Below are 15,540 nucleotides of genomic sequence, written 5' to 3'. Positions count from 1 at the left end.
CAGGAAGCGATCTGTTCCAACAAGGCAGGGATCAGACAATGCAGAAAGTGATGAAGGGAGTACAAATTAGAAGTAGAGCAGAGTTCAGTGTATGGATCAGGGTGTCACGGATCCTAATTCCAGCTCTGCTACTTAATAGGAATTTAACTGTAGAGAAATTCCTAGCCTTCTTCCCCACCCCCAACCCCTCTCATTTCTTTCTTCTACAAATATGATGGAGGGTATAAGTGGTTCTACCTTATTAGATTGTAAATTTGTTGAGAGCAAGGTCTGCATCATGTCCATCTATCCTCAGCATCTAGCACAATGCCTGCCATAGTGGATTCTCTCACTGAATAAGGACCTTAGAGATCCCCTAGGACTAGGTAATGAGGAAACTGAGGACCCTGAGAGATTGAATGACTTGCCCAGGATTATGTAGCAGGAATCCAAACCTAGGTATTCCGATTTCAAATCTCTTGTTCTTTTCACACCACCAGGTGTGCCATGTGTCCCCCCAACCCCCACTCAGGTTTTAAGGTGAACCAGCATACCGACTCTTCACAATGATTTCTCTCCTCTTAGCAAATTGAATTGTCAGAACAGGGAAGGCTTCAGTTCTGCATCTTAGGATCATAGTACAAGACTTCTCTCCTAATTGTCAGTCAGTTTTCAGTTTGAGATGGCTTTTAACCAAATTTTTTGTTCGGCCATTTCAGTTGTGTCCGACTCTTTGTGTCCTCGTTTGGGATTTTCTTGGCAAAGGTAGCAGAGTGGTTTACCATTTCCTTCTCCAGTTCATTTTACAGAGGAGGAAATTAAGGCCAACAGGGTTAAGTGACTTGCCCAGAGTCACACAGCTAGTAAGTGTCTGAGGCCACATTTGAACTCACAAAGATGAGTCTTCCTGACTCCAGACCCAGCCAGCACTCTATCCACTGTACCACTTAGCTACCCTTTAACCAAATTACCCTGAAACAGCTTTGCAAGAGAATTTTCTAGAGAATCTTGTACTAAATGCTTTAGTTAAAACAAATATAAGATCATCGTCCCTTTAGCCATATTTGTTTTCCATTTATATTTTTAAAGGTCATCAGGTTTGTGTGGCATGACTTGTTCTTTGTTTTTTTTTTTGGTTTTTTTTTTAGTGAGGCAATTGGGGTTAAGTGACTTGCCCAAGGTCACACAGCTAGTAAGTATTAAGTGTCTGAGGCCGGATTTGAACTCAGGTACTCCTGACTCCAGGGCCGGTGCTCTATCCACTGTGCCATCTAGCTGCCCATAACTTGTTCTTAATAAAACCATCCTTTTGCTGGCCATGAATTTGTTGTCCTCAAGGCCAGTGTTCACTGACTCCATCTCAGTCTTGTATCCACTTCTTTACAAAGTATAAGCATCGGGGCAGCTAGGTAGCACAGTGGATAAAGCACTGGCCCTGGATTCAGGAGTACCTGAGTTCAAATCCGGCCTCAGACACTTGACACTTACTAGCTGTGTGACCCTGGGCAAGTCACTTAACCCCCGCTGCCCCACCCCCACCCCCCCCAAAAAACAAAAACAAAGTATAAGCATCAGGTTTATCATGGCAACCTGAAGAGGTATTTTTCCTTATTTTGTGTTTTTACAGTTTGATCACCTCTAATGGAAAAAAGAATATTGAGGCAAGGAAAAAATATTCTACAGTCAACACACTCAGAATTCAAATAGAACAGTCATTTGTTTTCAGAACGAAGCACTACATCTGCTTTTTTCTTAACTCCAGATATCTAATATCTATGTTATTCCTTTGAGATAGCGCCATATTTTTCCAACCAAACTGTGTCAGTGGCCAGTTTCCAAAGTTCATTCCCTTTTAATTCCAGATAGAATTATCTCAAAAGTTCTACACCTCTTAAGAGTTTGAGTCATCTTTAATAATAGTGCCTAGGGTGTAGGGAGGATCAAGTGAGTTTGAATATTTGCAAAGTGCTTTGCAAACTTTAAAGCACCCTATAAATACTGGTTAGTATTATCTTTATTTTTTAAATTAATTTATTTTTTCATTTAACAAACATTTATTTCTTTCCTTACCATCTTCCTCCCCTACTAGAAAAAAAAAAAGACTAAAATGAAGCCATGGTCAAACAAAACAAACTCTTTTTGTTCTTGTCCAAAAATGTACGTTTTATCCAGCATCTTGTGTCCATCGCCTCCTTGTTTAGAAGGTGGGCAACATTTGTCATTGTTGATCTTTTGGAAGTGGGATTTGTTATTGCATTGATCAGAGTTGTTTAGTATTTCAAAGTTATTTGTCTTTACAAAGCTGTATAAGTTATTCTTCTAATTCTGCTTACTTCATCATCCGCATCAGCACACACAAATCTTTCCTAGTTTTTCTGAAATCGTTCTGTTCATTAGAACAATCTTAAAATTCTCTTCAAGCTTTTGTTGAATGGCTCAGGCTTAAAATTTTCAAAGATTCATGACCTATACTCTGACTGCTTTCCTTATTAAGTGTTTAAGATGAAAACTTAATAAAATGTTGTTTATTTTTAACTCAATTTTGCTTTCGATTTGGACCAACTGTACTGTATTAAGTACTTCTGATAATTCTGCCTTTACAACTTTGAATAGTTAGTTTGGGATAGAAAGTTTGAGGCATTATGAGACACGGGGGCAAGAGAGAGTGCCTCAGGCAGCAAGTGACCTGGAGATTCTGTAGGAATATAAGCACATCCAGTGGCTCCAACCATTTAGGATGCTTTGGAGAATCAGAAGAAATGAGGCAGATGTATTGTGGTTTAGAGAATACCCAATGAGATACAGAGAGGAAGGAATGCCGGTAGCATTGGTATTGGCATTCCTGGCCTTCTCCTTATATCTTAAGTTTTATTGATTTTGAAGGGTGTTGGTGGCCAAGAGACTCCTCATCCAGAAGCTAGCCTTCTGCTGCTGTGTATCTTAGCAGGAAGCAAACTCCTTTCTCAGAAAACAGATACAATCAGTACTGGAGACATAAGACATTCAGGGATCGATTTTCAAGATATCACAAAGAGGGAAAGATTCCAAAAGAATGAAGAAGTACCCTTTATAGATGATACTGTTATTTTTAACAGGCAGCCAAGAAGCCTTCAGTAATACTCAACCCATATGCCAGCTTCAAGTGTCTCTATAAAATCTCTGTGAGAATAGCCCATGTACATAGAGGGTATACAGATGAAAATATAAAACTGGAACCAGGGGGGTTTCCACAGGTGGTTTAGTATGGTAAATTACGTCTTCACAGTCATGCAGCTAAATCAAAAGCATAGAGATTATGAAATAGGGCTGTGGCTATAATTTATCAATCACAAAAAAAGGGTCATTAGAGTAAAAATAGAGGCTTAAAGGCTCTCAAGTAAGGTGACCCCAAAACATTTGTTAAGATTGTGCAGGATTGCATGACACCACAGAGATAACTTTGTTAATCCATTCAGTGAGTATCAGTTCAAAGTAGGCATCAAATAGGGTACACAAGTGTGCAGATGTTCACCAAGTATCGTGGGTGTTGTGCCATTCCAAATCCCAGTACAAAAGGGATTGCCTTCTATTGATAGAGATATGCCAGATTTCCCATCAAGTCCCCAGATTTGACAAAGGATTCTCGGTGAGATTATGGCTCCTTAAGTAACTATTCACTCCGATGAAATAAAATGGAGGGAGAGTAAAGCGCCTCTGGACCCTGCCTTATCAGGAGAAGCTAAGAGAGTTTAGATTCAAGAAGAAAAGACTTAGTGGGAGCATGATCTTTCTCCTGGTAGAGGGATTAGACTTGTTTTGCTTGACACCTGAGGGCAGTACTAGGAACAACAAGTAAAAGCTGCAGAGACACAAACCAAGTATTGACACAGGGAAAACGTCCTCATGGATCACATAATGCAGAAATAGAATAGGCCTCCTTGGGCACAATTGGCTTACTCTTCGGAAAGACTGGACGATGATTTCTAGGTTGCAGAGGAGTTTCTTGCTCATGTATTAGTTGGTTTAGAGAGCTTCTGGGATCCCTTCCAACTCAGATTATGTGGAAAAGTCCTATCAGTGAAATTCTGTTAGGCACCCAGATGTGAATCCCATTGAGTAACTCCATTCTCTGTGTGGTTGTCTGGTGTGCTCAGAGGGAGTCGATGCCACTAAATACAGTAGTCTGACATGTCACCTAATTTTTGTCAATTCCGTGACTGTTCAGAGCTGAAAATATAAACATTTTAGAAGCTTTGCAGAACATGATGTGTATCTATACAGATGAAAAGCATTCAGTCGTGCTAGCATTTTGAGGGCAGAGATAATGCCTTCTTTTTCAGATTCTCTTGTAGCACTTGGTACAGAGTAGGCTCCATGGGGTAGGGATGGAGGGAGGAGGGAGTGCCCTAAGTGAATCGAAATCTGGCGTCCCACGTGAAGGAGGTGCTAAATCCCTTGTTCTCTTCCTGGGTCAGACCCCAGCTGAAGAGCTGGGTTGGGGGTGGGGCAAGCTATTTTAGGAGGCATTGGAGAGCATTCAGAGAGGGACTGGCAGAGTGGGGAGGAGACTCAAGGCCATGTCATTCACAGTCAAATGACAGAACTGGAGATGGTGAGCGTCATGAAGAGAAGACTTAGAGAATATCAAGCGGTTTGCTATCATCAAATATTGGAAGGGATATCATGTGGGAAAAGAATTACACTCATTCCACTTGACCTTCGAAGTTGGATATGAACCATTGAGTCTAGAGAGGGAAATCTGAACTTACTATGAGGAGCATTTCCTAATAGTGTTCTCTATATAGGAGACAGGTAATGAAATGTTTTTCAAATGACTTCATGATCAAATTGGATGTAACCAAGTTCAGGAATGACCCTATCTAGAATGTTTTAGAACGGAATCCTTCTTACTCTGATAGAACGTGAATTCCTAGAGAACAGAGACTATTTCATTTCCATCTCTGTATCAGTTCTCTTATAGTGTTTTTCATATAATAAGCTCTTAATAAATGTTTCTTAATTGGTTGATTTGTGGATGGATTATGCTAGGTGACCTCTAAGGTCCCTTCCATTTTTGAGACTCTGTGATTCTGTAAGTTAAATAGTACTTTAAATTTTGTTGGGGTTTTTTTTGGGGGGGGTGGGTTCATTCTATTTGGAAATAAGTATTGAACACTTAAAATACATAGGAAACACATTAAGCACATAGGAAAACAGTGCTTGAAGAAGGAGCAGAGACTCTTCCATTTTCTTTCTTTTAGGTGGAAAACTTTCCTATGGAAGTGCTCTCACTTCAGTTTGCCTGACCTTTGAGAAGCTATACATTTGCTTGGCATTTGATAAAAGGGAACAATTTGTTTTCAATTCTCTTCTTTATCTTTTAAGATTTAAAATTTTTCTAAAGTTATAGTGCCCATTATCTGTGTGGGTGGCTTGGAGAACTTCCTGTTTACTACTTCACTGAATCTTGTGATAAAGAAGGGAGATAACAATCATGTTGTTATTACTTGTGGGGAGTTGGCCTCTTTGGTGCAAAGCTTTTGCCAACATCTTTCATTGACAGGACATGGCTCAGAGGTGTTACAGTTGAGCATTTTCCCAGAGTTTGCTTTGGCCAGACCTGAACACTGGGGGAAACGAGAGGGAAGGAATGAGTTAACACGTTTGTCTGGTTTGGTATCTCTCCATCATTTTCATTCCTCTGTCTTCTTCTGGACATTTTGCAGATTGTTTTTAATTTGATCACCGTTAACATCTGCTCTATGTGGAGAATACTCATGCCATGGTTCACATTCTTTTTGAGATTACAATTGAGGAGGTGTGATCGGCCATCTAGCAGATGTAGCTGCTCTTTGTTGGCTAAGGAAGATCACCTGTCCAGAGGCAGGGATGGACACGAGGGCATGCCAGGCCCAAACAAGAGGAGAAGCATAAACCCTGCACCAAGAGGGCTTAGGAGTGGGGTCGGAGAACAGGATGTGGTCTTGTGGTCAGCCAGCTCCATAGAGGAACATTGGGTGCATGAGGGCCTACTGTAAGACTGAGAGCTTTACAGTTGTTTCAATATTCATCGTGACCTTATTTTCTTTCAAAACAGAAACCAAAGCCTAAACCCCGGCCATCTATCACTAAGACGACGTGGGAGAGTAACTATTTTGGGGTGCCTTTAAACACCGTAGTAACTCCAGAGAAGCCTATTCCCATTTTTATCGAAAGATGCATCGAATACATTGAAGCAACAGGTAAGAGCACTAACTTGGTCTTGATCGTAGCAGTCAGAATTTCTGCAGAATTCTCTGTAAAGAAAGAATCCTTAAGGACTGGCCGGTAATATCTGATGGTATTTATCAAGAACCAGCCGTCAGGTCTGTGACCTCTCTACCTTGTCATGCTGACCACTAAACTATGGTTGTGAGCTGTTTCCCAGCTTCCCAGTCTGGTGGTGAGGGGCCACATGTCAGACAGGGCAAGCAGATGAGAGAGATGCCGAGGGCTATGCTGGAGACATCTCCAGGCGATACTAGTGACCCTTGTAAATACTTGGATTGCCCCAGTCATCTTTCTCTTGTCATTCCAGGTACGTGAACTCCAAACTCTCTGTTTCAGGAATTTTCTTAACTTAACACCCAAGTGGGAAGGGGGAATAGGAGGATAGGATAGGGAATTAGGGACAGAAGTTACTGGGGAAGCCAGTTGAGTCTAGCTAGGACACCCACTGGAGCTGCCACTGCTCTCGTGTCTATAGCGGTCTGAATCCAACCCACAAGGACTAGGCCCAACTGCTTCTCCCACTCTCTGTTCTTCACAAGAACACCTCTGTGGACCCCTGGCTAGGATCGGGAAGGCATTCTCAACTTGAGGAGGCCCCACACCTCCTGTGGGCCTCAACTAGTCTCAACAGAACTCCACCCCTACACTTGTTACACTCTCTGCCCTTTCCTATCTCCATCCCTTAACGAACTCACTTAAGTCTACATCCTTCTGCTTTTGAATCCCTTGCTTTCTGGGATTTTCCTCATTCACACCTTGCCACTTCCTTGACATGGATTATCTCCTTCCCTTGCTCCTATGTTCACATCCAGCCTCAGACACTTGACACTTAACTAGCTGTGTGACCCTGGGCTAGTCACTTAACCCTCATTGCCCTGCAAAAACAAACAAACAAAAAAAATAATAATAAGGAGCCAAAACCATGGGGGAGAAATAAGTTCAGCAAAATTAATCAGTATCTTTAAAAGTCTGATCTTTGTCAAATTTGACCTCTGGGCTCTCTCACCTTTACAAAGAAAATGGGGCAGGTGTATTCCCATCTCTTCTTTAAGTCTATGTTTGATCATAATAATTTTGCAGAAGTCAGTTGTGATTGCTTTGGTTTTTCTTCTCTTCTCCCCTACTCTCCTCAGTCTTAGAGGGAAACTGAGGCCCAGGGCAGGTGTCCTCCCTGCCCCTCTTCCTCTCCAAGCAAAGAGAGTGAGTGCCAGAGCCAGTGTTGGAGCCTCGTTTCTGAGTCACCAGACCTGGCACCCTTTCTTGCCTGGCCTGTTCCCTGGTCCGTAGATGACCCCAGACCAACTTGCTAATCAACCAGCTTTGTGTGCTGTGGTTGTCAGTTCTAACAATCCTGTGCCCCTCCCCCATCTGGGCCACTGCTACTCCAGTCTACCTCCTGGTTCCCAGCAGGGGTGAAAACCCCAGGTTCTGCCTCAGCACCAGCATAGAACCCTGTAATCTCCTCCCTGCCAAGGGCTCAGCCCTCTCACCAGACTGTGAGCTTAGTTCCAGACGACATTGGCACTGCAGCTGATTCAGAGGCTCTGGGGTGTCTCCTTCTCTGGTGAGGCCTTCCTGGGACTGGATCTGTGTCAGGTGACTGTGGGGTTGGACTCCACTCCTGTCTCAGCACAGCAGCCCCCTCCTTCAGACCTTCCAAGCCATCCTTGGTTGGAAGATGATTTCAGCACATTCTTCTGTGGGTTTTGCTGCTCCGGGCATTGTCCTGTGACCTTATTTGGATGTTTTTTGTAGTGATCATGTCATGAGTTCGAGAGTTCACTGCCTTTCCTCCGCCATCTTCCCTGGCACCCTTTCTGTTGCAATGCCAGCCAGCCGGCTCAGAGGCTTCTGCAGTCATCTCCCAGCACAGATGTGCTGGGCTCTGTGGTTTCTTAGTGCAAGCACAGAATGGCAAAACTTTCTTTCAACTGGGACATTTGGGGTTCTAAGGTCCTTTCCACTTGAAATATTCCTCGATTCCTTTGAAGAATATTGGTATTGGTGTCTTCCATTTCTTCATCCCTTTAATTTCCTTCCTCTGGAGAGCTATCATCCCTTGTCAGAAAGTAAGAATGAGGAGGAGCAGCAGTGAGCAAGCCCATCAGCCAAACCATGGTTCTTGGTCTTTCTGCTTCACGTGTCAGGGCACCACAGTGATGAACCTATCTTTTGGCATGTTCAGATCCGTGAACAGGGGAGGGCTTTTTGCCCAAAAGAAATTGAGCCCCTTGAATCGTGCTGGTAAATTTTAGCCATTGATATCTAATGGGAGAGACAAAGTTAGCTGAGAATTGAGCATCATTCTAGACATGACAGAAACACTTTAATAGCCTTCCAGTTGTACACTTCCCTCATCTAAAGCCCCTGTAATTTGGCAGTAATATGGCAGTACTTTTCCTGATTTTTAATTCTTCCTTCTTTATTTTTCATTTGTTGCTTCCAGAGCCTTTGGAGGCCTTTGCTTTGTACCATTCTAATTGTATAGAACTGGGTTCAGGAATATAGGCTTAGTCTAACAGGCTACCAGTCTAACACAGCAAAGATCAATCAGTCAACATTTATGAATTGCCTTCTATGAGCCAAGCACTCTGCTAAGCACTGGAAATACAAAAAGAGCAAAAGACAGCCCCTGCCCTCAAGGAATTTACGATCTAATGGGGGAGACAGCATGTAAACAAATATATACAGAGGAAGCTATGTAAATAGGAAATAATTAAAAGAGAAGTGAAGGAATGGGGATGGCAGAGGCGGGAGTCTGTTGCAGGAGATGAGATGGAATGGAATTGCTTGAACAAGTCGAAGGATTTCTAGTCTATTTTTTCTCTCTAATTCCAACATCATAAAAAATGATGCAGCATCATTAAATACGGACTGACTGCAGTGGCCTACTATCGGTTTCATTAGCGCCTTCTGGATCTGGGTGGTAGTGTTGACATTCAAGCCATAGAGAACTCTGTGCCAAAGGAGAACAAGGCTGAAAAGGTGACAAGTGTGGAACCTGAGTGTTAGAAGGGACTTTAAAGACCGCATGCTCCAATCCCCTGATTGTACAAGGGAGGGAATGGCACAAAGGTGGGCATATTTTGGCCAGCCTACCAAAGAAAGTCAATGGGAAATTCAGGGCTATAATCTGGTTCTTGAGGCTTCCATTACAGTGATCTTACAACTCTGCCTCCAGCTAAAGCCCATCGGGTTGTCCACAGAGCATTAGGTCAAGACCTTGTCCTCTTCAGTCTCCATTTTAGTGAATCAGGATACACTGTGTTCTCATATCCTGGTCAGTATCACAGATATTGATTTAATTAAAGCTTTTATCCATTCCCATTACAGTGATGACTCTTCCTGAGAAGTGTCCTATTTCATAGAATCATCTAGTTCAACTGAAAAGGGACCTTAGAGGCATTAAGTCCAACTCCTTCTTTTACAGTAGAAGAATCTGAGCCTCAGGAAGGTTAGCATGATTCCCCCATGGTCTCCTAGCTGCCAAGTATCTGAGGCAGCATCTGAATTGAGTTTGTCTTGATCTAAGCCTTGCACCCATAGCACATGCCTGACCCCCAGCCAGCCTGGGTATCAGTACTTCTTTAACCCTTCCCTTTGCCACCTAGCTGCCACAGTTTTCTTCTGGAGATCCTCCCAAAACTTGTTTGAGGGGCAGTAAGCCTCTAATGGTTGCTGACCCAGCCTTCTGGAAGCAGCACATTTGGGCAATCATTTCACCCCTGAAGTACTTAGATGGTTTTTGTTTCTTTCCACATAACATTCCATTACATTCATGCACCACAGTTTACTTAGATATCAACAGAAACAGTTGGTGGCACAGTGGGGAGAGTGTTGGACTTGGAGTCAGGAAGGCTTGAGTTCAAATCAGATCTCAGACACTTACCAGCCGTGTGACCTTTTGGCAAGTCACTTCACCTATGTTTGCCTGTTTCCTCAACTGTAAAGTAGAGATAATCATAGCACCTACTTTAGGAAATAGCTATGAACATCAAATGAACTGCTTTTTTTTTTTTTTAAGCCCTTTTGGGGACAGCTAGGTGGCACAGTGGATAGAGCACCGGCCCTGCATTCAGGAGGACCTGAGTTCAAATCCGACCTCAGACACTTGACACTTACTAGCTGTGTGACCCTGGGCAAGTCATTTAACCCTCATTGCCCTGCAAAAAACCCAAAAAAACCAAAACCAAAAAAAAAGCACTTTTGCCAGCACCTTGCACATAGCCAATGCTATATAAATGCTTATTCCCTTCCGTTCCCCTTCATTCCCCAGTTGATGGGCATCTAATTTGTTTCTGGTTCTTTGATAACACAAAAGGTGCAACTGTAAATAATTGGTATATATAGGGATTCTTTTCTTATCAGTGACCTCCTTGAGGTATAAACTGAGTAGTAGAATCTCAGGTCAAAGAGTTTAGACTAGAAAGGTATGAGAGAGCCACGTTGTGAAGGGCACATATATCTATATCTATACACATACACACAATATTTTTTATTATGGAGACAATAGGGAGCCATTCAAGATGGGGGGCAGGGTGCAGGTGACATGGTCAGACCTGTGCTTTAGGAAAATCAGTTAGTGGGGAGAGATTTGTGGCAGGCAGATGACTCCCCTTTCCCCAGCAGCTATTACAGGGAAAGATATTGAGTTCAATTTAAATGTATTTAGTTTGAGATAGCTACTGGATCTTTTCCTTTTTCCTTTGATCTCTTTGGGATATAAATCTAGTTGGGGTATTGCTGAGTCATATGCACAGTTTTACAGCTTTTTAAATATAGTTCCAAATTTTTTCCAGAATGGTTGGACTAGTTCACAGCCCCACCAACAGTGCATTAGTGTACCCATTTTCCCATATCATCTGTTGCATTTGTCATTTTCCTTTTCCGTCATGTTAGCCATTCTGTAGAGTGTGAGGTGGTACTTCAGGGTTGTTTAATTTTTATTTCTCTATTAGTGATTTAGAGCTATTTTCACATGACTATTGATAGCTTTGACTTCTTTTTCTGAAATCTGCCTGTTCATATGCTTTGATCATTTATCAATTTGGGAATGGCTCTTATTCTTATAAATTTGGCCCAACCCCCTATATATTTGAGAAATGAGCCCTGTATCAGAGAAACTTGCAGCAACATTTTTTCCCAGTTTCCTGCTTTTCTTCTTTTTTTTTAAAAGTATTTTATTATTTTCCTGTTACATGTAGAGATAGTTTTCAACATTTTTTTTTGTTTTTTGCGGGGCAATGGGGGTTAAGTGACTTGCCCAGGGTCACACAGCTAGTAAGTGTCAAGTGTCCAAGGCCGGATTTGAACTCAGGTCCTCCCGAATCCAGGGCCAGTGCTTTATCCACTGTGCTACCTAGCCGCCCCAGTACATAGTAATTCTGATCAATGCAGTGATCTCTCACAATTCCAAAAGATTCAGTGATGAAAAATGCTGTCCCACCTCTAGATAGAGAGCTGATGGACTCAGAATGCAGATTTAAACATATTTTTTTCTTTCTTTTTCCCCTTCTTTTAAATGTGGAACATGGTTAACACAGACATGTTTTGTTTGACTTTATATACATTAGTGAGTATTTTATTTCTTGCCTTAATAAATAGAGGAGAGAGTCAGAGAAGAGAGATAAATTGGTACTAAAAATAAAGTAAAATCAAAGAAAAAAGATATCAACTGGACATCCAGTTGGAGATAGGAGATTAAAGGTCATCAGAGAGGTTAGGGCAAAATAGGTAAATTTGAGAATTGTCAGCATAGTGATGTGGAGTAAGTCCTTAAGAAACAACTAAATCATCTGTATAGAGAGGGAGAAGAGAAGAGTGCCCAGTACATTCCTGAGGGACACCTAAGGTAAGTGGGCGTGGCCTGGATGAATATTGTACAGAGGAGACTGAGGACTGGTCTAATAGCTAGGAAGTGGTGTCCTGAAAACCAAGAGAGAAGAGGAGAAGGGAAGAGCACCCTGAACCCTATGAGACACATACAATTAGCAAGTATGACTTGGATGAAAATATGGCAAGAGAGACTGAGAAGGAGCAGTCAGACAGGTAGGAGGAAAAGCAGGAAAGAGTGGTGTCCCGAGGTGATCCACAGGGTCAAAGGCCATAGAAAGATTGTTTTCTTGGTTCTCCTTGTTTCCCTCTGCATCAGTTCATGTAGACCTTTTCATGCTTCTCTGTGCTTGTCACATTTGTCATTTCTCGTACCATAGTCATGGACCGACACCCCCCCCCCCCAGTGTGTTTAGCCATTCCCCCTTTGGTGGGCATCGAGTTTGTAATTCTTTGCTGTCATTATAAGTACTGCTGTCAGTATTTTGGTGTATATGGCTTCTTCAGGGTCTGAACCCAGGAATGGGATCTCTCGGTCAGAGGATATGAACATTTTCTTTTTTTTTTTTTTTTTAATGTATGAGGTATTTTATTTTTTCCGTTACATGTAAAGATAGTTCTCAACTTTTGTTTATACATGCTTTACAATTTCAGATTTTTCTCCCTCCCTCCCCTCCCTCCCCCCTCCCCTAGACAGCAGGTAATCTGATATAGGTTATATCTATATATCTCTATACATATACATATAGATATATATATATACACACACGTATATATATATATATATATATATATATATATATATATATATATATATACACACACATAATAACATTAATCCTATTTCTGCATTAATCCTGTTACAAGAGAAAGAATCAGAGCAGTGATGCAAAACCTCAAAATAGAAAAAAAAAACAACAGCACCCAAAACAAAAGAAATAATATGGTTCAATCAGCATCTATACTCCACAGTTCTTTCTTTCTTTCTTTTTCTTGTTGTTGGAGATCCTCTTCTATCATGAGTTCCCAGGAACTCTTCTGTACCATTGCATTGGTGAGAAGAATATAGTCCATCACAGTAGGTCAACACTCAATGTTGATGATACTGTGTACAATGTTCTTCTGGTTCTGCTCATCTCACTCATCATCAGCTCACGTAAGACCCTCCAGGTTTCTCTGAACTCTTCCTGCTCATCATTTCTTACAGCACAATAGTATTCCATTGTATTCATATACCACAACTTGTCCAGCCATTCCCCAATTGATGGGCACCCTCTCAACTTCCAATTCCTTGCTACCACGTAAAGAGCAGCTATAAATATTTTTGTACATGTGGGTCCCTTTCCCCCTTCCATGATTTCTTTGGGCAACAGACCTAAAAGTGGGATTGCTGGGTCAAAGGGTATGCACAGCTTTATCGCCCTTTGGACATAATTCCAAATTGCTCTCCAGAATGGTTGGATCAGCTCACAGCTCCACCAACAATGCATTAGTGTTCCAATTTTCCCACAGCCTCTCCAACATTTATTATCTTCCTTTTTTGTCATTTTAGCCAATCTGATAGGTGTCAGGTGGTACCTCAGAGTTGTTTTAATTTGCATCTCTCTAATCATTAGAGATTTAGAGCATTTTTTCATATGGGAATAGATAGCTTTGGTTTCTTCATCAGAAAACTGCCTGTTCATATCCTTTGACCATTTCTCAATTGGGGAATGACTTGGATTCTTATAAATTTGATTTAATTCCCTATATATTTTAGAGATGAGGCCTTTATCAGAAGCACTGGCCTCAAAAATTGTTTCCCAGCTTTCTGCCTCCCTTCCAATTTTGGATGCATTGCTTCTGTTTGTACAAAAATTTTTTAATTTAATATAATCAAAATCATCCATTTTGCATTTTATAATATACTCTATCTCTTGTTTGGTCAAAAACTGTTTTCCTTTCCAAAGATCTGATAGGTACACTATTCCTTTCTCTCCTAATTTACCTATGGTATCACCTCTTATGTCTAAATCATGTATCCATTTTGACCTTATTTTAGTATAAGGTGTAAGATGTTGGTCTATGCCTAATTTCTGCCATACTATCTTCCAGTTTTCCCAGCAGTTTTTGTCAAATACTGAGTTCCGGATATGAACATTTTCATGAGTTTGCACAACCGTGAAGACTTCTCCATTCTTGGGAACGCTGTTTTATGTACTATGACCACTTCTCTCTTGGGGAAAAGGGTTCTGGTCTTATCACATGTTGTTTTTTATTGGTGTTTTAGTTTGTATCTGTTGATTAGGTAGAATGAAATCTACCTCAGTTTCCTCATGTGTAAAACAAGATGCTTGGATGAAATGACCTCTAATGCCCTTTCCAGCTTTCTGAGTGAAGGAAAATCTGGGTTTGTTCTTCACCATAGCTCTGTGTCTCATAGCGACTCCATTCTCTGATCCTGATTTTCAAGAACTGTTTCCATACAGGTTTTTCTTCCCCTACTCTGTCTGCAGTCCTATTCCTTTGCCACTAGATCAGTGTCTGGTGAATAAAGAGATTAGGAAGTGAAAAAGCAGTGCTAAGCTTTGAGAATGAGATACCTTTGTCCTGCCCTTAACAGAGAGGCCTCCATTCCAAAAACTTCAAAGTCTGTGTTGTTAGTAAGGCTAGAGGTCTCTTGAAGCATGTGGCTATTTCTAGACTGCCTTAGACAGGGCATTTGGTGATAAATGTAGAGAGAGAGAAATTTCTCTTTTAGGAATTCACTGTAACCTTTTAAAATTTGGCATATGACCATATGTCTTTGATTTTACAAATTTTGGAAACAGAATTTGTCCTTCCTCAGTTTCCATTTCCTTATGTGTAAAATGAGGTTATTTGTACCTGTGGTAACTTACCTCGTAGTGCTGTTGGGAGGCTCCAGTGAGAGAATGTAGGTGCTATGAAAAATGTCAATTATTGTAGAATGCCAAGGCTGGTAGAAATTTCAGAGCACAGAATGTCAGAGTTGGAATGGACCGTTGCCATCTATTCATCCACCCACCTAGTTTTCAGATGAGGAAATTGCAGCCCAGAGGGAGGATGAGTCTCACCCAAGATTCCATAGGAGGTCAAAGGTAAAGTTGGGGCTGGATCCCGTGTCTCTAGGTCTCTGGTGCTTTTTTTTACACCACAGTTTCCTTCATTTGAGTTGTATTTTAAATTCATTCCATTTTAGCTTTGTTGCTCCTAGTGCCTTGAAAGGAATCGGTGTTGTCTGAAAGCTCCTAATAGTGGCCAGAGTCTGGGAGTCTTAGGGTAACAGCTGGCTATAATACATGAGAGAATGAGAGAGAAGGGATGAGATGCTAAGACACCATTGAAGTCTTCCCATTTTAGTCATGTGCAGTTGGGATTCTGTAGAATTATAGAATCTCTGATTTGGGAGGGAATTTTAAATTGGCTGCTTGGAGAAGCATGAAATTCCCTCTATGCTTCACCTTTGTGGCCATCACAGCT

At 41.5% G+C, this 15,540-nt stretch overlaps 1 protein-coding gene across 1 annotated transcript in view; it reads left to right on the top strand.

Annotated features, from left to right (window-relative positions):
- ARHGAP35 (Rho GTPase activating protein 35) overlaps positions 1–15,540 on the top strand; it is a 161,650-nt gene that overhangs the window by 98,299 nt on the left and 47,811 nt on the right. The window contains exon 3 of the mRNA XM_043996277.1: positions 6,056–6,200. Coding sequence (XP_043852212.1) covers positions 6,056–6,200 — 145 coding nt within the window. The remainder of the gene's footprint in view (positions 1–6,055; positions 6,201–15,540) is intronic.

The sequence above is a fragment of the Dromiciops gliroides genome, chromosome 3, assembly GCF_019393635.1.
Source record: "Dromiciops gliroides isolate mDroGli1 chromosome 3, mDroGli1.pri, whole genome shotgun sequence".
NCBI lineage: Eukaryota > Metazoa > Chordata > Mammalia > Microbiotheria > Microbiotheriidae > Dromiciops > Dromiciops gliroides.
Note: the sequence above shows the minus strand (reverse complement) of the source record. Positions and strands in the feature narration are given on the sequence as shown.